Raw genomic sequence first — 26,700 nt, forward strand, 5'->3', positions numbered from 1 at the left:
TTCCATGCAACGTCGCTTGAATAAATGTCGCCCCTGTCGCCTCGACTAACCTAACCTCAACTTATCAAAAAGACATATGGCGTTTCACGACGTTATTCGTTCTAAAAGTTATATTTCTTATCTTTGAAACAGTGCTATGGCAAAATAGCTTGCAAAATAATGATCATTCGTTTAGTCCTTCTACGACGGTTTAAGTGTATAAATCTATATTCTGGTGTAAAAAACATTCCACCGATTTGAAGACGTTCTATAGTCTGACAGGTTTTAGAATTAATTGAGTTAAGAACGGAATAAAAGTAGCTTACTCTTCACGTAACAAACCAATTCGTATTATCTAAGGTAAGTCAAGGCCAAAAAATGTGTACTTTTTCTAGTAATTAGTAGTAGTCGTCATAGTTTGCAGGTGTATTGAGATAAAAGTCACAGTGTCCAATACGTCAGACGTACTTTTTGAACAAGGTGTTTCCGATTTTAGGTACTCAATAAATTTGTCAAAATTGGCTGTTTTTAAAACTCAAATGTCACACTAAAGTTTTCAGTCACTTAAGTGCCTCTGTATTTGAAAATTTGATTTCGCTTACTTATAAATCTAAAATGAATTTCATTCTTGATGGATTCAACTTCATAAACTAATAATTTCAATATTGAAAAATCATTTTAAAAATGTGACAAATTCTATTCTTAATCCTATAATTCTGTAATTTTATTTTATTTAAATTTGGGAGTAAAACCTTCATTTTAATTTATATTTTATTTAGTTTTATTACGTTTTACCTTTTCCTTTTTGTGTCCCTGCTTAATCCTATGCTTTCTGCGATGCAATTATGGATTTCATAGTGAAAACTTGAATTAAATTAAATTTATTTTAATAACCTTTTATTTTTTCCTTGCTATATCTTTGCCTAACCCTATGATTTTTTCGGTTAAATTATAAATTTATTGTATAAAAATATAAACTGAATTTTGAAAAAATGACCCCATAGCTGTATAGAATTTATAATTAACTTGTGATTTTACCACAGAAATCATTCAGATTAAAAAATTGCTGTTTCCAAATATCTCGAAAATACCGGACACATGTTTGCAAAAATCCTGTTTGGCATTTTAATTACATACTAAAAAAGTGCTCCATTTATTGCATACATTACATTTTTTTTAAATTAAACTGGTTGTCATTTTCAATTTGTTTACAACTACATCTAATTTAATTTGTAATCGTTATGGTGGCGAAATATTTCGTTGTTCTTTCGTTTCTTAAGGGATTAAAACTTAGTTTTATTAAATAAAAGAAATTGATTCGTTGTCAGTAATTCATTATACCGAGGGGTTAATTATTCGGAATTGGACTGCACACTAGATATTAGTTACAAAATATTTTAGGGTAAAGCATAAAACTTGTAAATGATTCAATGGATTTCATAGAGCATTTAGGAATTGCTAAGTATTTTAAAGGATACAAGCCTATACAAGGATTTTAAGAAACTTCACAGGATATTTATTGATTATAGATTTTAACGATTTTCTAAAATTCTGCATTGGGTTTCAAAATATGTCATTGATTACTATAAAACTTCTTAAGGTTCAAGGTAATCTTTAAAGGGATTTCTAATTTTTCCAAGTTATTTTAACAGATTTTGGGAAATTTCAAAGGATTTAAAGGATTTTATACCAATCTAATCAATGTGAACGAATGTTATTGAATTTCAAGGAATTTAAAAACTGTTTAGGGATTTACAGAGTATTTGAAAACATTTCAAGAGATTTCACGGTACTTTCAAAAAAATTGCAAGTAACTTTAAAATATTTCAAAGGATTTCCAAGAATATTTTGAGATTTGGTAGCATATGATAGGATTTTAATTTATTTCACCAGATTTGTATGGATTTTGACTAATTTTAGAAGAATTTAAGGGATTCAGAGAGATTTTAACATTTCGTAAAATTCTTCATTAGATGTGAAAATATTTCACGGGGTAATATACATATAACTTGTAAAGGTTCAATGTGGTTTCAAAGAATTTCAAAGGATTTCAAGAAATTTCTAGAGACTCCAAACTATTTCAAAAGATTTTAAGTATTGTCGAAATATTTATATTTTCAAGTAATTTTTAAACATTTTAATGTATTTCAGAGGGTTTCTAGGAATTGCAAAATATTTGAAATAATTTCAATGAAACTCAGGATTTCTAATAATTACAAAAGGTTTAAAAGTTAGGAGACATTTCAAATGATTTCAAGTTATTTAACCAAAATGTATGGGAATTTACGGAATTTCAGAAATTTTCAGTTGATTAATGACTTGTAACGGATTTAAATCAATTAAAAAAGTTTTCAAAGTATTTGAAATTATTTTTAGAGATTTTATGGGGGTTTAGAGAAATTTCTAGGCTTTATGAGCTTTTAAGATATTTAAAGAAATTTCGGTTATTTTTTAAGCATATTAGAAAAAATAACGCGCGCATTAGGCGTGCGATTTTTGTTTACTCGCACAGTTTTTAAATTTAAATGTCTTTCATCTAAAAGAATATAAAAGAAAAGCAAGCAAAATATTTTTGTTGCTTGGTGAAAATTAACATTTTAGTTTTAGAATTAATATATACTATTTGTTAACAATATATACATAATCCAGCCGTTCCATTTCTCTAAAAAAAAAAACAATTTCTGACGAAAAACACTAACATCACCTAAAGTTGTTCAAAATTTTAAGTTTGATTCTTAAAGTCAAATGTTTTTGTGTCAAGTAACCGATTTTCGATCAAAAAACCTAACACACCCTATTATTGTTTAAATATTATAAATACTCTTTGAAATATGATAATTTGTTATTGACAGTATGAATTCTAGACGAAAAACACTAATATAACGAGACAAAAAATTCTTTAGTAAATCTTCTTTTAAACTTGATGTCTTTTGTTTAACAAGGAGATAAGTCAGAGTTGGGATTTTTCCTAAATCTCTATGTCAACCCATTTTTGAAAACGTCGGCTTCTCCAATTTTTTTACGGATAGAAATTTTTTTAAATCAAATTTTCATGTAAAATTAGGTTAATATTACATTTGGCTCTTATTTTTATTTTAAAAATCCTTTTTTTTTGTTTTCAACAGTTTAAAATGGAATTTTAAATTTACATCGTTTTCAAGAGTTTAATTCTTAAGAGCTGAATTTTCAATACTTAAATTTTAAACTCTTGAAAAATAAAGAAAATTGAAAGTTAAATTTAGAAATGTAATAAATTAAATTTCCAGATATTTTCCATTTTGAAATTTTCTTCAATATTTAACTGTTGAAAATACATTTTTTCCCCGAGAAAGAATGCTTAACATAATCCAGAATTGTTCAAAGACAATAAATATTGTTCATGCTACAATGATTTTGTTTTAATAATATCAATTTTCGACGTAAAACGCCAAAATAACTTAAAATTGTTAAACATGTATGACTCTTCTTTGAAATTTAAGGATTTTTCAATAAAGTTGTCAATTACCGACATAAAACACTAACAGATTTTTATTAAAAATATTAATTTCAAGTGAAACTCACCAGCGTAACCTAAAGTTGTTCAAAATATTAAATATACTTTGAAAAATAATTTGTTTAATACTAATAATTGCCGAGGTACAACCCTATTATTATGTAACCAAAAATTATTGTACATTCTAAATCTTTTAAATTTAATTATTTTTTTTTAAACCAATTTTCTGTCAAAAACGCTAACATAACCTTAAAGTGTTTCGAAATTGTAAACAGCTAAAAAGTTGTGAATCTGCTCTGAAATCTAATGTTTTTGCATATAAAAATACCCATTTTTATTGTAAAACATATACGTAACCTAACAATGTTTACAAATGATTAACCTTTAAAATCTAATGATCTTTGTTTAAAAATGGTAATTTCTAATAAAAAAACTAATAAGACCCAACATTTTTAGAAATTTGAAGTCCTCCAAACTTTATGATTTTATAATAGAACTCTTTTTTTGAACACGAAATTCCAACGAAAAGCACTAACATAAGACATGTAGTATGACATTTAACTTTTACTCTTTCGGGTGTCTACTTATTTTGCATAAGTTTAATTCTTTGAAGGATGGGAGTACTTGGCTTATGGCGTTTACTGGATCCAACTGGAAAACCTGTACCTGTTGAAACTCTGGAAGGAAAAGTTCTAGCTATTGATATTTCAATATGGATTCATCAAGTCTTACAAGGCTATCAGGATCGTAGGGGCGATTCTGTACCCAATGCACATCTTCTCGGGCTTTTCCACCGCATTTGCAAACTTTTGTACTTCAAAATAAAGCCAGTCTTTGTTTTCGATGGAGGAGTTCCAATGCTTAAGAAGAATACAATCGTCTCTCGGAGGAAGCAAAAATCTGTTGCTGTCAGTAAAGCACAAAAGTTGAAAAACGATTTGATAAGTAACTTGATCAAACAAGTTGCTGTGAAGGATGTACTTGACAAAAGGAATTCACAAGGAGAAATAAGTCCCTTGAAAGAAACCTCTAGAATTCTGACCAAGTCTTCCTCGGTTACTGATATGTACAAATTATCTGAACAGCCAAGTACGAGTAAAGCTCAGCCTGGCGACTTTGATTTTGATCATGTGTCCGATCATGATTCTTCTGAAGAATCAAGCCCTAGGAAGCAATCCAAGTGGATCGGAAACATTCACAGTGTCAATGTAAATAGCCATGAATTTAAAAGTTTGCCGGCTGACGTCAGATACGATATTCTCACTGATCTCAAAGAGACGAGGAAACAAAACTCGTGGGGTCGAATACATGAAATGCCGCAAGTTTTGAACGATTTCTCAAGTTTTCAAATGCAGCGATTGCTGAAACGCAGAACAGTTCAAGAATCATTAGAAGTTGCTGAAAAAGAAATGGGAGGCAAAACTTTGACTCTGGAAGAATTGGACACACTTTTAACCGAACTAGGCGTCAATACATCTGAGCGTGATGACAGTGCCTACCGAATTGCATCCGATAGTACTACGAGAGTTATTTTTGTCAATGATAAAACTAGTCAAGAAGAAAAAGTTATCAGCAATGGTGCAAAGGTATCTGACAGTGACGCGGAATCCAATTCGAATGGGGCATCTATTCCATTGCGACGTGACTCTACTAGTTGCGCAGGATCAGACGATGAAGTCTCTTTTCTCCATAATATACATGAATACGATCTAGATGATGAGGATTGGGATTTTCCAGAGGTTGAATTAGCAACGCCTCAAGCAAAGTCGAAAAAAACTGTTCGAAGCAATAGTACGATGGACACTGTTATGAAATACATGCTGGAGTACAGCTCATTGCCACAGGAGCAGATTCTTGCTCTTCTTGAGCAAAATAAGAAAAACAAGTCCACGAAATCTTTAAAACGGAAGAAGGAAAAAGTATCAAAGAAGTCCAGGAAAGAAAAGGCGAATGATAGAAATAAACAAATCGAAGAGGAAGATCTAAAGCATGCAGATGTTCCAGAAAGAAAGGAAAGTGTAGATTCAAGTTCCGATTCTGATTTCATCGAAATTCCTAACGTTTCCTTGGATGAGAAACCCCCTTCCCTGGAAATATCTGAAACAGTTGATGAAGAAGTAAAAGTTTCGGAGGTACCGGAAATTAAATCAGAAAGCAGTGACTCCGATTCCGATTTTATAACCATAGAAGACGTTCCAATTCCCGAGGCGACATTTACGCCTGAAAAAAAAGAAAAAACTAGTTTTGAGGTAATAGTCAAACCTGATAAAATCTTAGAAGAAGATTTATTCGCAGATGTGTTTGCCATAGAACGAGCAGAAACGCCAAGGATTGTTGGGGCAGAAAACGTCGAAGATAAAGTGAACCATGCATGTAGGAATTTGAACTTTCAAAACTTCGAAAATAATATCACCAACATCTTACCGGATGAGGAGGGCGATAAAGTTGAACCCAGCAAGGTAGAGTCTCCCATAAGCGTAAATAAATATTCAACTAACCCTTCGGACAACATTACTTCGCAGGAATCCATCGAAACATCAGAGATAACGTCTTCTATTGAAGGTTCGCAATCTTCGAGTCAAGATTCAAAATCTGTGCCTTTACCTATCAGTGAAAAAGATCTTCTCTCAACGAAGGATAAACTTCAAGACGAACAAAGAGAATTGAGTGGCAATATAGGAAAATTGGAAAGACAGGCTATGGATGTAACTGATCAAATGCGGTCAGAAGCTCAAGAACTCCTACGACTTTTTGGAATACCCTATGTAATAGCACCTATGGAAGCAGAAGCTCAATGTGCTTATTTAGAACAAATCAACCTTACTGATGGAACCATAACAGATGATTCGGATATTTGGCTCTTTGGAGGGAAGTGTGTTTACAAGAATTTCTTCAATAACAACAAAAGAGTCTTACAATTTCGATCTTGCGACATTGAGCATAATTTGAAGTTGGCAAGAGAGCAAATGATTCAACTCGCTCTATTAGTGGGTAGCGATTATACTTCAGGGCTTCCAGGTATAGGGCCCGTGACAGCTATGGAAATTCTTGCCGCTTTTCCCTCTGAAGGAGATGATGCGCTACGAGGCTTGATTAATTTTTCAGCCTGGGTCAAATCTGGCAAAATTCCTGGACCTGGCCGAACTTCCCTTCGGAATAAACTGAAGAATGTGCAAATTTTGAAAGGATTTCCGAGCCAAGCTGTCGTTCAAGCCTATCTTAAGCCCACGCTTGATGAATCTAATGAAAAATTTACATGGGTCAAGCCTAACTTGACTCTTTTGTCTGACTATGTGAGGCATAAATTCGGCTGGACCAAACTCAAATTCGAAGAGGTGATTAATCCAGTTGTGAAGAAACTGACTGAAGGCACTAGCCAAAAGAGTATCTCAGAGTATTTCAAGGTGCAGATAGTACCGAAATTTACCGACAAGAATTTGAGCAAACGAGTTCTGACAGCAGTGAAAAGATTGGGATGTGAAGCGATTGAAGAGGTTCCTGAGAAAGAAGACAAAGACAGGAAAAAGAAGATGAAAACGGTAAAAGGCAAGAGTAATCAGAAGAAAGAAAAGGCTGTCGAAAATGTATCACAAGGCAAAGAAATTAATCAGAATCTAGGGGAGAATGAAATGATTTATGAAAATCCGTTGATGGATCAGATTGTTAATCCGTCGAATGTCGAGGATGATCTCATTAGTCCGCAAAAACCTTATTCGTCTGAAAAGAATATTAGTTTAAGTAGAAGCAGTGAAGAGTTCATACCCCAGAGGGAAAAAAAGAAAGCAAATGCTTTGAAAAATAAAATGCGAGCTATAGAAGTGTTTAACAATTCAAAGAAGAAAACTAGTCGTGCTAAAAAGGCAAGGAGGCCTCCACGCAAAGAATTAAAAGAAGCTGATCTTTCTGAAAGCAGCAGCAGTTCTTAGATTGGTATTTTTGTATACGCAATTACCAGCAGGACTGACCAAACAAAAATTGTGATTTTACAGATTATAGTTCCCACATGCTTTATTTATGTATTTTAGGTTTAGTTATTCTGCTACTTATAAATATTTGTAATATGAAATTTATTGATTCGCATAAGTTTTCCTACAATTTTTCTTATTAAAAATGTGAGATATAAAAAAAAAACTGAAATACTGAGAAGCCAATCAGGTTTTCAACAACGGCGATTCTGAGATTTTCGAGATATTTCGTCACATCCGTTTTTTTATATAGAATTATGAGGAAAATAATATAGTGTTTGAAAAACAAATAGCGCTTTTTTATTTGTAGGTACTAAAACTTTTTTTTTAGATAACTTTGGATCAAGAAACATGATTTGAATGATTCAAGCTTTCTGAATTTCAAGTTAAAAATTGTTAATTGAAATATTCTTAAGTATATCACATTTTATTGTTTACAGTTTATATTTTGGCCTAATCAAACTACTCGCGACATTCCATTAATATCGCAAATGGCTCAAGTAAATCAGATTCGTGTTTCTTCTATGGCTGAACTTATTAAAAAATCGCATGTGGATTTAAGAGGAAAGAAACCAAAAGATGTTTTTGACAGGTTGGTGTTGTTGCGCTCTAACGGCGATGCCGCTTTGAAAGAGCACCAAGATGAAAAAGCATATATATATTTTAAGCGATGGCAAAGCAGTGTCGACTTTATCAAAAATTCTGAAAAGAATGGTAAACAGTTCCTTTCTCTTCTGATAGCCGAAAATCAGGTAAGAATGATTCAATTTTCAAAGTTTGAAAAACAGGATGGCCACCTACTAAGTAGAAAACCGGAATATTAAATTTTAAACCAGAACATTTTCCGCATTTCATAATTAACGCGTTTCGTAGCTTGTATATTATTGATAAATAAACTTTTTCTGATAGTTTTTGGTTTCTTTTAACAATATATGTGGCAATCAGGGTTAATTTTTTTTTAGATTCTGGCAGGGTTTATTGTTTGAACAACTTTTGTAGCCAGGAGAATTTTTTTCGTAAAAAAGAATTTTCTAATTATTCTCGCACGTAACAGATACTAAAAAAAATGTTAACACTCAAGTTTGCATATCTTAAAAAGTTATATGAAAATACCTCTTGCTCTTTGGCGATATTTAAATTTTGAATATTTAAATTTTAAGAAAAAAAAGTGTTCCTGAAAAATACCACATTTTTTATTTTTCCCCCATATTTGTTGCCAGTTTTTGTTTATATAAGGAAAATATTTTAATAACTTTATGCAGGTTATGCCATTTTTGAGGCCGGGAGAATTTTTTTCCGAAAAATATAATGTTGTCATTTTTCTTGTAAAAGATTCAAGATATCGCAAAAGAGCAAGAGATATTTTTCACAGAGGTTTTTAAAAATTGCAAATTTTTATGTGAACATTTTTTGTGACTGTCATTCTTTACGAAAAAAATTATAAAATTCTCTTTTATGAAAAAACAATTCTACTGGCCACAAAAGTTATTTGCCCTGCATAAAACTCACAATGCATCTTTCTTATGAAAATACCAGTTTTACAAAAATATTGGCCAAAAATTTAAGGGTGGGTTTTTGTTGTTGTTGAGAAAGTCGACTTTAAATATTTTCAGAAAAACTACCGCCATTTTATTAATTTGTAACTATTATTAAATTTTACGTTGTATTTTAAATGAATTCTACCGAAATCTGGAAAGAAATCTCAACTACGTCAATATTCACAGGTTTTAAAACCAATGTGTGATTTTTTTAACGGCACAAAATTCAAATAAGCATAATTTCGTAGATTTGAAATGGATTCGGTCTTATTAATAATATATTTTTTATCTTTAAAATTTCTATACTTTTAATTTCAAATTATATTTTGAATGCGCAATTCTAAAACAGTTAAATCTTTGAGGCCTTGAAACAAAAGTATTTTTGCTTCATAAACCTAAATTTTTTAATTTATTGTTGAAAAGCTTAACATTGTGCAATTTCAAAAATTGTAATCATAGCAATTTTGTTTTGTATTCTTTTTTTATTAATTTTTTAATGTAGTATCTTAAAATTTTCCGATTTTTAGTTAAAGATTTAAACAAATGATTTTTAATTGAAAAAAAATTCTTTGCAAAATATCAGGAATAAAAGAATTCTAAATAAAGTTTTCAAAATTAAACGATTTGAAAGTAAAATATTAAAAATTGTGTTGTTTAAAATACAAAAAAGATAAAAATTAAACTATCTCAAATTGACATTGAATCATTTTTTTAATTTTGAATGTTGAACGCAATATTTTAAATTTTTTCTTGTCATAAGTTTCAAATTTTCAATTAAAATTGAATTGTTCGAGTTTTGAAAAATATAATTAGTAATTTAAAAAAAAATTAATTTTTGAACTTTTTATTTGCTGAAAATAATTTAAATTCTTAAGTTTCCCGGAGTAGAAACTTTCTCATTTTCGAGGTTTCCCATTCAAAATTACTATTTAGTTTTAACATTTTTTCAAAATAATTTCATTTTTTTATCCAGAAAAATGTGTCTAAATAGTTTTAATGTTCAACTACAATTTTTTATGTATTAAAAATGTAAAATTCTAGAATCTCAGAAGCTTTAACTGAAAAATTCAAATTAGGTTTCAATTTCAAATTTTCAAGTCTTTATCACTTTAAATGTAAAATTATTAAAATTGAAACGTTCTTAATATTTAATTATTAAAATTTTAATGCTTTTAATTAGAAGTAATACATTTTTAATTAATTTGAATTTTAAATTATCCAATTTCAAACATTCAAATTAGAAAATATTCCATTTTTTACTTTTTGAAATGATCTTGTTTTCGAGATTTTAATGTATTTTCTGTTATTTTACATAAAGATGTCCTTATTCTACTTATTATATGAACTAGAGTCAATAGATTTCCTGAAAAAAGGTTTAATGATGCCCATAGTCTTCCGCAACTGATCATGTGTGAAAAAAATGTTAGTTCCGCAAAGAGAGAATTTTTTTTTAAGGGCATGTGATACTTAGAAATTTGCCGATTTTACCAGTTTTAGGTTCCCCCGGCTTTTTTTCTAGAATAATAAATATTTTGTCTTAAAAATTTGGGAAATGATAGCGAACATGCTAACGGACGTCCCCACACACTTTTTGTGTAGGTTGATTCAAAAAAGTTTTAATTTAGCAAAATGTGATTAATTTGCATAGCGCTTGGGAAATAGTATCGATTTTTTCAGTGTTAGATTCCTCCGGCTTTTTTCCTAGGATAAGAAATATTTTGTCTTCAAAATCTGGGAAATGATAGCCAACATGCTAACGGGCGTCCCCACACACTTTTTTTGTGTTTCTTTATCAAAAAAATTTTGATATTGCTAACAACGTGCGTGTATACTTCGAGGTTATGTGTGTTACAATTCACCCGAGCGTTACTTCCATACTACACAATATTTTTGGCCGAAAACTTTTGACTTACAAATAAACATAGTAACTAATCTCCCGGAACTAACCTTGATTGCAAGCAATCAAAAAAGTTTATTTCATAAATAATTTCCAGATTATCGGAAAGGCGGAGATGAAAAACGACGTAACCTCAAAATAATGCATATGCATAAAATTTTTATGTAGCACAATTAATTTTTTTTGTTATTATCCCTCAAAAAAGAGTCTGGGGACGTCCGTTATGATATTTTATAGCATCTCCGAATTCAGTTTTAAAAATTTTCATTTTTGTGGAAAAGAGCCGGGTAAACTGTAAGTATCACATGCCCTTAACCGGGAAAAATCAGGATTCTTTGCCAGAAGAGCTTGAAGGAAGCCGGCAGATGAAAATTATAAAAAATTGTGGCCATCCTGAATGATTAGTCTTTTTCCGGGCATTTTCCCGATTCAACTAATCAAATTTAATTTGACCATACAGATAGATGAAGTAAAAAAAATACTTCAGAAATTAAATGAAGTTTTGTCGTCCCGGTTTGAAAATGGGAAAAAGCCGCTTGGCGGATTGCATGATTCAAAAACCAAGAACAATTCACTTTCACCTGATAGTTCTTCTATTGATGCCCCATTGTTATTGCCTGAAACACCACCCGATGATCCAATCATTGAAGAACGGGGGGAAATAACGTGCATGGAGCTTTTCCAGCTCTTGAAATCTTCGGAGAATAAAGTTCTTCTCATTGATGTCAGGCCGCAAAAAGAATACGCAGAGTCTCATATAAAGAACGAAAGATGCATACACATTCCTCCTGAAGATATAAACCACGGGTAATTTTAATGTTCTAATTCATCTTTTGAAATCAAATTGTATCTTTGGATTTCTAATGATCAGGGGATTCTAGATAGTCAGGGAATATCAGAGAATACCTAAAAGAGTCGTAGAATATTCGACAAGCTGAAGTTGAAGTTTAGAGGTCATCATTATCTTAGGGACATTTTTTTTCATTTGCGAAAACGGCATCATACAGTACTAGTCCTTAGCTTTAAAAATCATTTTCGATTGACGCTTTATGATTGTTTTTATGTGAGATATGCAAGTTTGTCCATTATTGGACCATTACCATCATCTGATCTTGTCTTTACTGGCTGAATCATCATCATCATTTGATCTTTTCTTAATTGGCTAGATTAGGATCATCATCATTTGATCTTGACTTTGCTGGCTGGATCATCATCATCATCATCATCATTTGATCTTGCCTTCACTGGCTGAACCAATGCCATGATTTGATAATAATATATAATAATGGTCAAACTTGAATATCTCAGTTCATAAAAATCGTAAAGCGGCAATCGAGAGTGGATTTTAAAGCTAGAGAATAGTAATATACGATGCCGTTTTCGGAATTAAAACAAATCCGCTCCCTCAAAATAAATCCATAAATTTGGCATTAAATGGCCATTTAACCTAAAGTTCCTCAAAAACCTAGCATTCTAGACAATTTCTGATTCCGAATTCTTTTTCAGCGATAAAAAGTCTACAAGATTCACCTCCTGTCATTTCTGTAATTTACAAAACCTCAAGTTTCACAGGCAACAAGTTTTAAAAACGTATAACTTTATATTATTTTTATTTTGTTTGTTTTTTTGTTGAAAATTCATAATGGTTTTACAAAAAAGTATTATTTTGCTAAAAATTTAAGAATTAAAAAAAGACATTTTTTTGTTCTTAAAAATGTATCTTTTTTGTTGCAAATTTGTCTTTTTAGCATGAAAATTCAACTTGTGTATGATCAAATTTGATTTTTTATTGGTTGAGAAACCGTTCTTGATTGGAAATTTAACTCTTTTGTTGAAAATTTGTCATTTATCCTTTTTGTTTAAAAATTCGTCTTTTATCATAGACTTTTCTTTCTTGAAAAATCCAATAATACATTTTTTTGTTGAAACCCCCTTCGTTTTGTTAAAAATGTTACTATTTTAATGAAAATTCTTTGTTTTTTAATTAATTTCTCTACCTGAGAATTTAACAATACCATGTTTCTTGATCAAATATTAATTTTCTTGGTACAAAATTAACCTTTTTGGTTGATACTTAATTTCATTGGTTGAAAATACAACCATTTTGTTGAAAGTTGTTTTTTTTTTTTTTAATAATTTTTTAATTAGAAATATAACTGTTCTACTTTTTGTGAAAAATTAATATGTTTTTGTTAAGAATTCATCTATTTTATTGGTTGAGAATTTATCTTTTTTAATTAAAAATTCAAGTTAAAAATTAATTGTTTTGTACAAAAATTCAACTGCTGAAATTTTGTTGTTTGACGATTCATCGTTTTAGTTGAAAAGCCTTTTTTTGGTTAAAAATGTAACTGTTCCATGTTTTTTGATAGAATATTAATTTTTTTGGTTTTAAGTTAAAGATTGATAATTTTTAGTTAAAAATTCAACTATTTGGTTTAAAATTGATGGATTTTTTGTAAATTCATCTTTTTTAGTTCATTTTTAGTTTTTTTTATTTAAAATTGATTTTTTTAGTTATCACTTGATGTATTTTATTGAAAATTTGTCTTTCTCGGTAAAAAAAATTAATCTCCTTGGTTGAAAATTCATCCTTTTTTTTATTTTGAAAATGCAATACCTCTTAAATTTTAATAGGATTGATTTACTATTTTTGTTGTGGACATTTTTCTTATGTAAGACCTTCTAATCTAGATGTGCATTATCACTCAAATTCTTTTAAATAAATTTAGAAAGAAACTTTTTTTATACATTAGCATTATTCATCTCCTAGGCTTAAGGCAGTTTTTATATATGAAAAAAAAAATTAAATGTTCAGGGAATTTCGAAATTAGGATTTTCTAGGAACCCTAATTAAAGCTTATTAATCTGATGTATCTTGATCTTTGTTTCAGAATATTGTGTACCTTTTTTGATAAATATTTCAAAGCAAATATTGACAATCGATCCCGGAAATTATTTGAAGATCGCAAAAACGTAGATGTGACAGTTCTTTTAGACTGGAAGTCGACCCTCGATTCCTTGAAAGGAGACGATTGTTTGAGTGTCATGAAAGATCTTTTGATCAAGTGGGACCCAGGTGTAAAGCACAAAAGAATAGCTATTTTACAAGGCGGTTACTCTGAATGGCTGAACCTTTATCCACAATTTGTTACCAATCCTGACGTGAAGCTACCGAATAGTCAGGAAAATTCGCTCAACGAAATTCTAGATGATTTTGAATTTCCGCAAATAGACGATGACATCCTAAGTTCAAATAAAACTGGAAATAAAGTAGTTTCACTTGTAAACCCGAACATTTTGAAGGAACATCGTGCCGTTAAGGATCATTCAACGACATTCGAACCAGTTGATAATAAGGCATATGATGCTGGGGGCAGGTGGAGGTCATCGGAATCGCTCCACGATCAAAAGCCTGTGAATCCTTTCTTGATAGAGAATGGTACCCCCGAGAGAACGCATGTTAAGAAAAAGGATACTGTTCAGCCTAAAATTCTCTTTAACAAGGCAGCTGATGTGCAGAAACCAGCATTTGATCGCAGTAATAAACCTGTTTTGTTAGTCCAAGAAAACGCTGAGACGAAGGTACTTGCAGTCATGGAAGAGCTCTATCAAGTTCGGAAAGCCCGAGACGATTTGGACAGAAAAATGTTAAATTTGGAAAGAAGTTTTCTGGACGCGCGACTCAATGGCGACAAGATAACTGAAGATATAGCTCAAAGCAAATTGTTTTCACATAAGGAAGATTTAAAAGAACTGGTAAGACTTTTCTTTACGATATTCATATATTTAAATGATTCTTAATTAGACTTTAATAATGAATTTACTTTTTGTAGAAAAATGCGACTAATCAACTTGTTTTCGTTTTTCTTAGTAGGTCGATATACTTTGTTTCATTTTAAATTGATATGGAAATTTCTAAATTAAAATCCAAAACTGGAGAAAAATGTACTTCTTAAATTGAGAATATTAAAACAGTAATATTTACTCATTAAAGTTCTAGACTTAGAAATTTTGTAATTAATAGCGTTTAAAATTTAACATTTTCTATGTTCGTGAACCCATATCCAGTTTCAATTTTTTTCAAATTGCAAGCCTTTATAATTGGACCTTTTTAAGTCAAAATCGTTTAAAATCGATTAATTTAATATTCAGTTATAGTACTTACTCTCTTTACTCTTTGTAAGAAACTTCCTCTTTTTCTTTTTTTCGCTTAAATGTGTGCCAAATTAATAGAACTCAAGAAAAACTAACTATTTTTTAATTGACAGTCCATTCTTTTTGGTTAAAAATTCGACTATTTGGTTGAAAATATTGAAATTATATAAATACTATTTTTTGGTCGAAAATTTAACAGTTTTGTTGAAATACAAAAAATTCCTCTTTTTGGCATGAAAATTTAACTGTTATCTAAAAAATTCGGGATTTGAGCATGAAGATTAAAGTGTTTGTTCAAAAATTGAAACACAAATTTAATTGATGATCCAACTATAAATTCTGAACTTTAAAAGTCAGTCATTTTTGTTAACAAATTCAACTGTCCTTAAAAATATCGTCTTTTTGCTTAAAAATTTAATATTTGGATAAAAATTCAAATACTTTGTTGAAAGTACGTCTCTTTTGAATGAAAATTCAACTATTTTGTTAAAAATTATTTTTTTTAAATTTAACTCTGGTTGAAAATTCATCTTTCTTCGTTCAAAAATGAACTGATTACACTTTGCAAGAAACTTCATCTTTTTCTCGATTTTTCGCTTAAATACGAACCAAATTATTAGAAATCTATGAGAAAATTCACCTTTTTTTAGTTGAAAGTGCATCCTTTTTGGTTAAGAATTCGACTATTTTGCTACAAATTCAACAATTTTATTGAATTTATAAAAAAATCGTCTTTTTGGCATGAAAATTTAACTGTGTTTTTAAAAATTCGTTCTTTTGTTTAAAAAATTTAACAATTCGCTTCCTTTGTTAGAAAGTTCTCAACTCTTTGATTTAATTTTTTATTTTAAATTCAACTGCTTGACTGAAAATTGATTTTTCATGATTAATAATTTCTCTTTTCAGGTTTAAATATGAACTGTTTTCTAAATAACTCAACTTTTTATTTAAAAACTTAGCACTTTTGTTAAAAATTTGGTTAAAAAATTTTAACAGTTCAAAAAGAAATATTTTGAATCCAGATTCAGAATACTTTAAACTGATTAAGTTAAGGCTCAACTTACTGCTTCGTTTTGTGAAAAATTCGTGTTTTTAGGTGAAAATTTAACTTTTTGATTTAGAAATCTGGAACTTTTTTGAAAATTCGTATTTTTTTGGTAGTAAATTAATCTTTTTGTTTAAAAATTCATTTGTTGTAATTGAAAATTTAACTTTTTGGTTGAGAAATCTTGAATTTTATTGGAAATTTGTCTTTTCTGGTAGTAAATTAATCTTTTTTGTTGAAATATTCATCTTTTTCAGTTAAAAATTCAACTTTTTGTTTAAAAATTCTAGATTTTTAAAAATTTCGTGTTTTTGGTAATAAATTAATTCTTTTGTTAAAAATTCATCTTTTTGTGGTGAAAATCCATTTTTTTTTTTTTGAGAATTCTTGAATTTTTTATAAAAATTCGTTATATTTCTCTTAAAAATTAAGCTTTTTGTTTAAAAATGTATCTGTTTTAATTCAAAATTGACCTTTTTGTTTGAGAATTCTTGAATTTTATTGGAAATTTGTCTTTTCTGGTAGTAAATTAATATTTTTGTTCAAAAATTCATCTTTTTTAGTTGAAAATTCGACTTTTTGTTTAAAAATTCTAGATTTAAAAAAAATTGTGTTTTGGTAGTAAATTAATTCTTTTGTTTAAAAATTATTCTTTTTTAGGTGAAAATCCATTTTTTGGTTAAGAATTTTTGAATTTTTTATAAAAATTCGTTGTTTTTCTATTAAAAATTAATCTCTATGTTCACAAATTTATCTTTTTTTTCAAAAGGGCAACGTCTTGGTTGAGAATTCTTGAATTTTATTAAAAATTCGTTTTGTTTTTGGTAGAAAATTAATCTTATTGTTTAAAAATTAATTAATTTAGTTAAACATTAAACTAGGTTTTAAATTTGAACTACTCTCTTAAAAATTAAGAAAAAATATCTTTCTCAAATATTCAACTTTTGGTTTAGAATTGTTGAATTTTATTAAAAAGCTGTTTTTTTTTTTGGTAGTGAATTAATTGTTTAGTAAAAAAATTCATCCTTTTTAATTAGAAATTCAACTTTTTGATTGCGAATTCTTAAATTTTTATAAAAATTCATATTTTTGTTGTAGAAAATTAATCTCTTTGTTTAAAAATTGATCTTTTTGGTAAAAAATTTAACATCTTAGTTTCAAAGTGGAACTGTTATCTTAAAATTGCATTTCTTGGCTGACGATTCAAAATGTTAGTGAAATATTAATCTTGTCATTGGAAATTGAACTGTTATGTTTTAAATTCCTTTTTTTGGTTGAAACATTATTTTGGTAATTGATTAGTTGAAAATTCAACTTTTGGGTTGAGAGTTCTTGTATTTTGTTGGAAAATCATCTTTTTTGGTATAAAATTAACTTCTTTATCCAAAATTTATATTTTTGATTTGATAATTCAACTGTTTTTTATAGAAAGTTTGTCATTTTGTCTTGGAAGTTCAATAATTTAGTAAAAAAATCAACTATTTGGTAGACATTTTGGTTTTAAATTTCTAAATTATTTTTTTAAATTAAAATTTAACTTTCTTATTTTTCGTTGAAAATGTACATTTCTTAGTTCAAAAATTCAATAATATCCGGATTAACTTTCACGTAAAACTCAATTAAGCACATTTCACCATTCACTCTGAAATTAACCTTTTTATTTTAATTGTTGATTTATGACAGAAGTTTATAATTCACCACACAGTCACGTAAATAATATAGGGGTCAAAATAGCCCAAAATTGGTGACGTAGTTTATGGATGATCCCTTATAAACTTCTCTCATTTGCAAATGATCGAAGTTGACAAGTTTAACTCTCAAACGGTATACTCCAACCCAGCATACGTAAACGGTACACTGGTGTGAATTGGTTTGTTTGCAGTGTTAATATTAAATATTTAATATATTGAACTTATAATAAATAACCAGCATATATTACAAATATTTATTAATATATGTGGGGATAATCCGCTGCAGCTGGGTTTGCGTAAATGCCAACAAAATGAAAAACTTCGAGTGCGAATTCGCACCAGTATACCGTTTGAGGATTAACAGTCCAGAAAGAAATATTTTAAACCTAATTTAAGAACCCTTCCAGCTGAATGACTCATTAAAAAATTATTTTAACTTTAAAGATTATTTTAATCCTGCAAAAAAATTTGAAAAGCAACAATAATGATCTACTGTATATTCTTAAACAAAAAATGTTTATATTTGAGTTATTCAGTGCCTGATACTGCTGTTTTTCATTATCTTTAAAACTTTGATTCGACTTTTTATGATCTTTTTATCGAAATTCTATGCAACTTTTTTTGTAATTTTGTGCGTCTAATGCAACTTTTTTCAAGCATTATAATCGATCTGAGTCCTGAGTTGATAATTTTTTTTCTCTGTACAGGACGAAAAACGTACTAAGCTTGAAAATGATCTGAAACCGATAAATGTTACAAAAGAATCAGCACTGAAGTACGTGAATGACGAACTGCAACGACGTTTTGGGTACACAGAGTTACATAAAAAATCCATCTCAATTGAACGAAAAAAGCTTTTCGAGTGAGTATAAAGATGCGCCTATTTTTTCAGCTTTAAAATCTTTCTCTCCCAAGTGCATTTTTATATTGATAGCCTTATTTTCAGAAAATTTGAGGCAGAAAAAAACGAGAAACTTTCCATTTCCAAAAAGGATGAGAGCGATATTCACAAGGAACCTTTAAAGGATAGCACTAACACAAATACTAGTCTCAAACGCTCACATTCTAGTCCAAATCTCGTCCAGGTAAAGAAGTTAAAAGTACAACATCGTGTATGTATCCGCTTTTTCAAATCCTTGAAAATTAATTATTTTTCTCATATGAAGTTTTGTTTTTTAAGTCAGTTTATCATGAATATGCTATTTGTATAGAATTTCGAATTTTATTAGATACTTGCAGGGTGGCCACTGACCGGAAAAATCAGAAATTAGCCTGGAATTTTAGGCACCGTCGTTTAAGTCGTCTTTTTGATTAGAAAATTTATAATTCGGATAAAAATTCAACGATTTTGATCAAAATTTGCCTCTTTTGATTAAAACTTCAACTATTTTGTTAAAAGTTAATTTTTTTAAATATAAACTTTTTATATTGATGGTTCAAATCTATTTTTAAAAATTCGTCCTTCTCTTTTACAAATTTAACTATTTGGTTGAAGTTTAACCTTGTTTATTTGAAAATTCCACCATTTGGTTGAAAATTCATTTTTGTACCTTGAAAGTTCAACTTTTTGCCTGAAACTTCAATTACTTACCAACCACCCGCCTTAAAATATTGAAGATCGTTTTATATTACAAATTTTGAAGTTGATTTTTCATTCAAAAATGAATATTTGTTTTATACTATATAATTAAGAATTTAAAGCTTGTGTTGATGATCCGTACAAATACTAAAGTTCCTTTTATATTTGAGAACGAAAACTTGATTTTGAAATATTTGATATAATAATTACATAGGTGACTCAAATTTATATAATTAATTTTCTAACAATTGGCATAGTAAAGTTATAACTTAGGGGTACTCTAAATGTTTCGAAAATAAATATAAAAATTTTCTTTTGAGGAAAATTTTTTTGAGGCGGTAGATAGCCACACGCTCACGTGCCATATCATTTTTCTCCAAATAAAAAGTTTACCTACTTTCGGTCCTTTCGGAGAAATAAAAGTATAATAAAAGTAAACATTTAAAAAAAATTTATTTTAAATTAAAAAAAAGTAATGCACATATTTAAATATGATTTTCTATTAAAAATCCAATGTCTAACTATTTCTAGTTGAAAGTTAATTCTTTTTAATTGAAAAGTTTACTATTATATTTTTGGTTCGGAATTCATCTCTTTTGATCTAAAATTCAATTGTTTTGTTAAATATTCTCTTTTTGGATATAAAATCTGTTCTTTTGGATTGGGAATCAATCTTTTGGTAGAAAAGTCATGTTTTTTGCTTGAAAATTAATTGTTATTGTTGAAAAATCTTTCTTTCTAATCAAAAAGGACTAATACTTTTTGATTGAAACTTAATTCTTTTCATTTTAAAAGTCTACTCATATTTTTGATTCAGAATCAATATTATATGGTTAAAAATTCTATTGTTTAGTTAAAAATTTACTTATATTTTGTTAAACGTTCAATATTACAAAAAAAATAGATTTTTTGCCTAAACTTTAGCTGTTTTATTGACAATTCGTCTTTTTGGATAGAAAACTGTTCTTTTTGTATTAAAAATTCATTTATTTAGGTTGAAAACTTATCTTTTGGTAGAAAAGGTCATATGTTTTAGTAGAAAAGTAATCTTTAATGGTTCAAAGATAATTTTTTTAAATTAAAAAGTCTACATTCAAATTTTTGGTTCAGAATTTATCTGTTTTGGTTAAAATTTCACTATTTGGTTTAAAATTCTATTCATTTTTTTTAATTTAACTGATTAATTTTTGTTATCCTTTTTGGCCGAAAATTAAACTTTTGTCTTTAAATTCCCATTTTTGGATAAAAATTTCGTGCTTTGGATTGAAAACTAATCTTTTGGTAAAAAAGTGATATTTTTTGGTTAACAATTCATCATTTATTGTTTACAGATATTTATTTTTAATTAAAAAGTCTACTATCATATTTTAGGCCTAAAAAATCATTTCTTGAGTTAAAAATTCTGTTTGTTTGACAATTTTATTATTTTGTTGAAAACTCAACAATTTTTTTAAACATATTTTTTCGTTGAAAGTTCAACATTGTTTTGTTGAAAATTCGTATTTTTGGGTAGAAAACTCCTCCTTTTAGAATAAAAATTAATCTTTTTGTAGAAAAATCATATTTTGTGATTTCAAGATTATTCTTTTTAATTGAAAAGCCTACTATCGTATTTTTGGTCCAGAATTTTTCAAACTTCTACTATTTGTTTGAAATTTTAATTATTTTGTTGAAAATTCAAGTGTTTTCTCAAAAAGTCATCTTTTTTGGTTGAAAACTAATTTTTTTAGTTTAAAAATCTACTATTGCATTTTAGATTCACAATTCACCTTCTTTTGACCACAATTGTACTATTTCTTGGAAGATTTCCCTATTTTGTTAAAAATTTAATTATTTACTTAAAAAGTCATATTTTTTAGTATGGAAAAGTCATCCTTTTTTATTAAAACTCTTTCATCGGTATAAAAGTAATATTTTTTGGTTGCAAATTCAACTGACTTTAAAAGTTACGTTTTTGTTTGTTTAAAATTTCACTATTTTGTAGAAAATACAATATATTTTGACTTGACATCTTAAGAATATAGTATAATTATTTTCAAAATTTGTATAATGAAACAATGATTTTTGAATAATTATTATTATAAACGCTTAAAAGTTAGCTGGGAAAAATGTAATTTTTAATCGCGAAAACCGGGAAACAGTCTGGAATTTGTTTTGAAGTTTGAGTGGCCACCGTGTACTTGAAACGATTTATTTCTAGAGATTGTTCATCTCATAAGCGTTTTTCATTAGTTTTTAATGCACAATTTTTAAAAATGGTTTCTTAATTATTTTGAAACCATTCTTTGTAATTAAAGGGTGAGGATCGTAATGTGCCAGAAGTTGATAGAACGTCTAAGCCACACATGACTCCAAAAGAAAATCGAATCATTAATGTAAATAACATTAAACGATCGCCGATGAGCTGGAAAGATCGTGAAGGAAGAATGGAACCAGTTTTCAGAGGAGAAAGTGTAAGTACTGTGAACATTTTTTACTTTATTAAAATTTTAAACATCGAGTTTTCATTATATTCATTTCATTGTAAATGCGAAATAATAGAAAAATAATTTTAATTAAGAAGCAATTTGAAATTATTCAGTTCATAATGCGTAATTCGAAAATATTTTACTTTGAAAAGTTACTATTTCAGACCTTCCTTTTTAATCAATTGAAATTGTCCGTTTTTAATATGAAAAAAAAACATTTTATGTTGATTGATTTTACAAGAAAATTTTGAATCCGTTTAAAATTAAACAATGAACAGAAATTAATGTTAAAAATTCAACTATTTTAATTCGAAAGTCTTAGTTTTGAATCAAATTTAAACATTCGATTACAACTTTAAAGACTATTTTTAATTTTTAAATAATTTAAAATTAATAAACTCATAGTTAAACGGTTTGATTAAAATTCAAATATATGTCAGATATTGTTTCAGCCTAAAATATTTCATTTTTAACCCATTTTATTTGATTTTTTTAAACATTTAGCAATATTTGACTATTCATTTAAAATAAGGAATTATAAATAAAATATTCAAGACTGAACGATTTCAAACTGAAGTGTTTTAAATTGAAATCCTGGAATGTCCTATTTAATATGTTTTTGAGTGTAATTGTTCAATTTCGATTTATACATAAGAATTGAACAATGATTAATTTACAGAAAATTCGAGTATTTTTAAAAGGTATTTAAATGTTCTGAAATTACTCAAACTTAACTTGAAACTTGAAAAATTTTAAAAGTTTTTAAAATGAAAATAAATTCTGAAAGTAAATAAACATTTAATAATTCTCAATTTGTAACGGCTCAAAATTAAAATAATTTATTTTTTAATTTAAAACGTATCCAATTAAGACAAATTTGTAATCTTAAAAATTTTAATTTCCCTAGCTTAAAATTGCTTAAAATTATATAATTTTGAAAATTTACAAATATATTGATTCATTCTTCACTTTAGAGCATTGCAAATATTAGCGTGAATATTATTAATTCAGAAATATTTGAAATGTATGATTGATAAAAGTTTAAAAGTTTTAATTTTGCAATTTGATGGCATGTAATTTAAAACTTTTAAATTTAAAAGTATTCAATGCTTTTATTGTCTACGTTTACTTTTAATTAAAAAAATCTACCGGTAAGAGTTCAGGTTTTTCAATTTCAATTACCGCAACTATTTTTTTACTGCCTGTACGCAAGTTTTAGCCTAAAAGTAAAAAATTATGTTATTTTAATATTTTTTATTCAACACTCATTTTTTTCGTTTCGCCAAAAATAATTGATCGACAATGGTTGTTTACCAATTTTATTAGAAAAGTATGGAAATAATAATAATCAACTCAAATCTTTTCTCCATGTGCATGATTCGCAGTTAAAATCATATTTACCTCACTTTTAGATTAGATTTTATATCGTTTTAAATTTTAATTACTTAATTGATACTCCTATCGTATTTATCGTGACTTAACATTTTTTACTTCTTGATTGAAGACTTTTTTTAATATTAAATTCAAAAAAGATAGTTTGCAAACTAGATTGTTTAAAATTTAAGTCAATTACGGGTATTATACGTGAACTGAAAAAATTACATTGGCCAGTAATAAAACGAACATAAACCAAAGAAATTAATAAATCTGATCCATTTTCAGTCATATGTGGATAAATAAATAAGATAGTTAATCTGAAAAACATTTTTACTGAGTCAAATATAATATCTATAGATTTTGATTCTTAATATTAGTAGAAGTCACTTATTTCTGAAGGCTTTCATTTCATCTTTCGAATTTTAATGACCTTTGATTTAAGATTATTACATTTTTTTATTCAATAAAAATTTTGAATTATACGGTTTTCAAAATGTTTAATTTTTAATTTTCCTCTACTCCTTATTTGGAGCGAATCAACTACAATATTGAGGTCTTTGAATTTAAAATTATTCAATTCAAAGTTTCAAAATAAATTATTTGAATTTGAAATAACAATAACTGAAAAAGTTCTTAGTGCAAATGAGCAACGCAAGAACAGGATTTTTATTACAAAAACAATAATTTTTAAAAACTACTACACACATTTTCAAAAAAGCTTGTCATTAAATTTTTTTCAATTATGGCTGTTTTTAATTTGAACAGTACTCTTTTGAAAACACATTGGACATTGAAAAAAATTCTTCGATCAAAATATTTTATTATTGTATTAAAAAAATATATTGAATAAAAAATAATGTTTAAATTGTTTAAATTCGGGAATTTTCTAGTGTCGGGAATTTTACAGATTTCGGAATTTTATTTTTTGGGATTTTTCAATCGTCCCATTAGTTATCTATTTTAAATTCTTACTACTGAATTCTTTTTTAAAAATGAGATTTGTTAATTAAAACCTAAAGTGCAGTCTTCGAAGAAAGTAATATAATATGGTGAAACCAATATTTACTAACTTTCAAATAATTATCTGAAATTTATGAATTAATTATCAAAAGGAATTTAATCTCTCTAATCTGAGTTTGCGAATGCGTAGTCAAAAATTATTCTGAGATATCATTTGAACCATTTGAATCTCGATTTGAATATACACCGCAATACTTTATTTCATGTTCATAAGTTGAAAATATCTATTTGTTTTTAAAAATTGGATTACATTTTTATCAAATAGTGGAACCTTAAAAAATGAAAGGTTTTGATCTGTCATCAATATTTACAAAAGAGGTGAATCGAGATTTTATTTGTTGAATATAATTATCTATCGGAATTCACTGTCTTGATAAATTTCTTAATTTTGTACGTAGATAAGAGAAAAGGAGTGTCATAATAAGCAAAATAATGTTCTTAACTAAATATAAATAACTGAAACATTAAGGTACATAAATACGCGATCTCTTTTTTTTCCTGACGTGGAATGTTAATACTATTAGAGGATTAAATTCTGCCACGTTCGAATGGTTGAAATGGCCTGAAATATCTGTAAAATAGGATATAAATTGGATTTGGTCGAACCACTGAAGTATTTGCACTCATTAAATGGCAAACGAGAACATTTCAATCTGATAAGTTGTTATCAGATTAAATGTAGAGCAGTAAATTCCGCGATGAGGGCGAATAAATTCAAACTTTATCAGAAATCAGAAATCAGAAACCAGACTGATAATAAATGTTCACGTGACATAAAGTCCAATATGAGATAATTTTGTTATCACGTGTCAGTTGCCTGGCAGCTCTCCATTCTTGCAATTCGGATTCTAGCTTCAAAATTTAATTGACAAAAAATGTTCTAAATTTCCTTCCTACTAATTCATTGACACGTGTATAGAAGCGATAAGACTAATTGAACGATTCCTTTTCGTGTTTGAGTTTTTCAAATTAGCATTCGCAATAATGGTGCAAATCAAACTCTTCAGTGTAGTCGACAAAAGTAATCCTGTGAGTATATCAGCTGCTGTAAAGAACTTTTACACTTGACTCAGGAAGGTGCTGATAAGAACTCTTAAATTATGATCAGAGAAAATATTTATAATAAAATCAAGATAAATACAACTCTCAATAAATGAATATACCAGGTATATTCACATCATCATTAAAATATTAAGTAACAATGAGTACGGAGTAATTAGTGTAGTGATGATAATTATTGGAACGTATAATGTCAATGAACTTACTAAATTTAGTTAACCAAACACTTGTATCTTTCTCTGGATCTGGAAAATTTTTCACAATTTCGTCACTCAGGCGCCAGTCTGTGTAAAGAAACAAAATTACCTTGCCGATTTTATGAACTGTAAATAAGTGCCATTCTTTAAATTAATGTTTTTTTGTAAAGGAGAGAGAGCTAGATATTAATTCTGATCATAAATATGTGTTAAGTTGCAAAATTAGCAAGTGATATTAATTCGAGTGTATTTGATGTGTGCATTGTGTTTTGACCTTGTGCGTTATCTTTTGATGCAACAAGTAGTATTTTTCGCGATCGAATAAAAATCGGATAATAAGCCGGTCTGCGTGTATTACCTTTTGGAAGTTAATTTAATATCGGATTAATAAAATGCGAACATTGTTCAACGAGAGTGCAATTAGTAGTTTCAGACAAAGTTCAGATGCTTCTTGAACTCGTGTAATTTGAAAAGTTGGTAGCTTGAAATTTGCAATAGATGATTCATTTAAATACAATGAGGCATTCTTCTTTTGCAAAACGCGTCTAATAGAAAATTACTGTCTGCACGTGTATGCGGAAATAATGTTTACTTGTAAGGTTTCCCAATCCAATTAATTACAGCGGCCGCTATTTGCTACCAGCTGAATATCCAGAGTCCAGACAGCTAGATAGCTGGTGATCAACTTAGCGAATGAAACGGAAACAAAAAAGTCTCGTGATTAATGGTTTATGGTTTATTTTCTGCTTTGGAAAATTGACACAGTCGGAAGTTTACAGTAGGAAGGGACATAAAGAACAGTGAAGTGTAATTTTAATCGCGAAAAGTACAACAAAATGTATTCCACTGTGAAAAAAAAATAATTATGAACTCTTGAATTCGGATCATGACAATACCTGATTTGAACTTGTTCTAGTACTAAATAATTCTGTGTTGAATTCTCCCAACAATTTTAAAATGGTTTACACAAAAAAAAAATTGATTCCGATATATATTTTAAATTATTTTAGAAACGTAATACTTCAGAATCTTAAGGTAATGTTATTTAGAAACCGTTTATAACCCTTAAACGGCCAAAACGCCACTACCGGGACACTGCTTTTCAACGGCCAATAACTAAGACTATACGACTCTAGAAAAAATTGAGAAACATATATTTTTATTGCTTAAGATCTCCTCTTTCCGACGGTGCCAATGAAATTCCTCAAAAAATTTATTTATTATCCCAAAATGC

General features: G+C 28.3%; 1 protein-coding gene across 3 annotated transcripts in view; it reads left to right on the forward strand.

Moving 5' to 3' along the window:
- The first annotated feature begins 34 nt into the window (after nucleotides 1–34).
- LOC117168453 (DNA repair protein complementing XP-G cells homolog) overlaps nucleotides 35–26,700 on the forward strand; it is a 40,429-nt gene continuing 13,763 nt past the window's right edge. Inside the window, exons 1-7 of one of the 3 annotated variants that reach the window (XM_033354116.1) lie at nucleotides 35–339; nucleotides 7,878–8,189; nucleotides 11,333–11,679; nucleotides 13,767–14,631; nucleotides 18,474–18,628; nucleotides 18,713–18,878; nucleotides 21,643–21,798. In XM_033354116.1, coding sequence (XP_033210007.1) covers nucleotides 7,929–8,189; nucleotides 11,333–11,679; nucleotides 13,767–14,631; nucleotides 18,474–18,628; nucleotides 18,713–18,878; nucleotides 21,643–21,798 — 1,950 coding nt within the window. In that variant the 5' untranslated portion in view covers nucleotides 35–339; nucleotides 7,878–7,928. Of the gene's footprint in view, nucleotides 340–4,085; nucleotides 7,678–7,877; nucleotides 8,190–11,332; nucleotides 11,680–13,766; nucleotides 14,632–18,473; nucleotides 18,629–18,712; nucleotides 18,879–21,642; nucleotides 21,799–26,700 lie in introns of those variants that run through there. The other 2 variants (XM_033354117.1, XM_033354115.1) reach the window with 2 other exon arrangements.

This window comes from Belonocnema kinseyi, chromosome 2, assembly GCF_010883055.1.
Source record: "Belonocnema kinseyi isolate 2016_QV_RU_SX_M_011 chromosome 2, B_treatae_v1, whole genome shotgun sequence".
In the NCBI taxonomy this organism is placed as follows: domain Eukaryota; kingdom Metazoa; phylum Arthropoda; class Insecta; order Hymenoptera; family Cynipidae; genus Belonocnema; species Belonocnema kinseyi.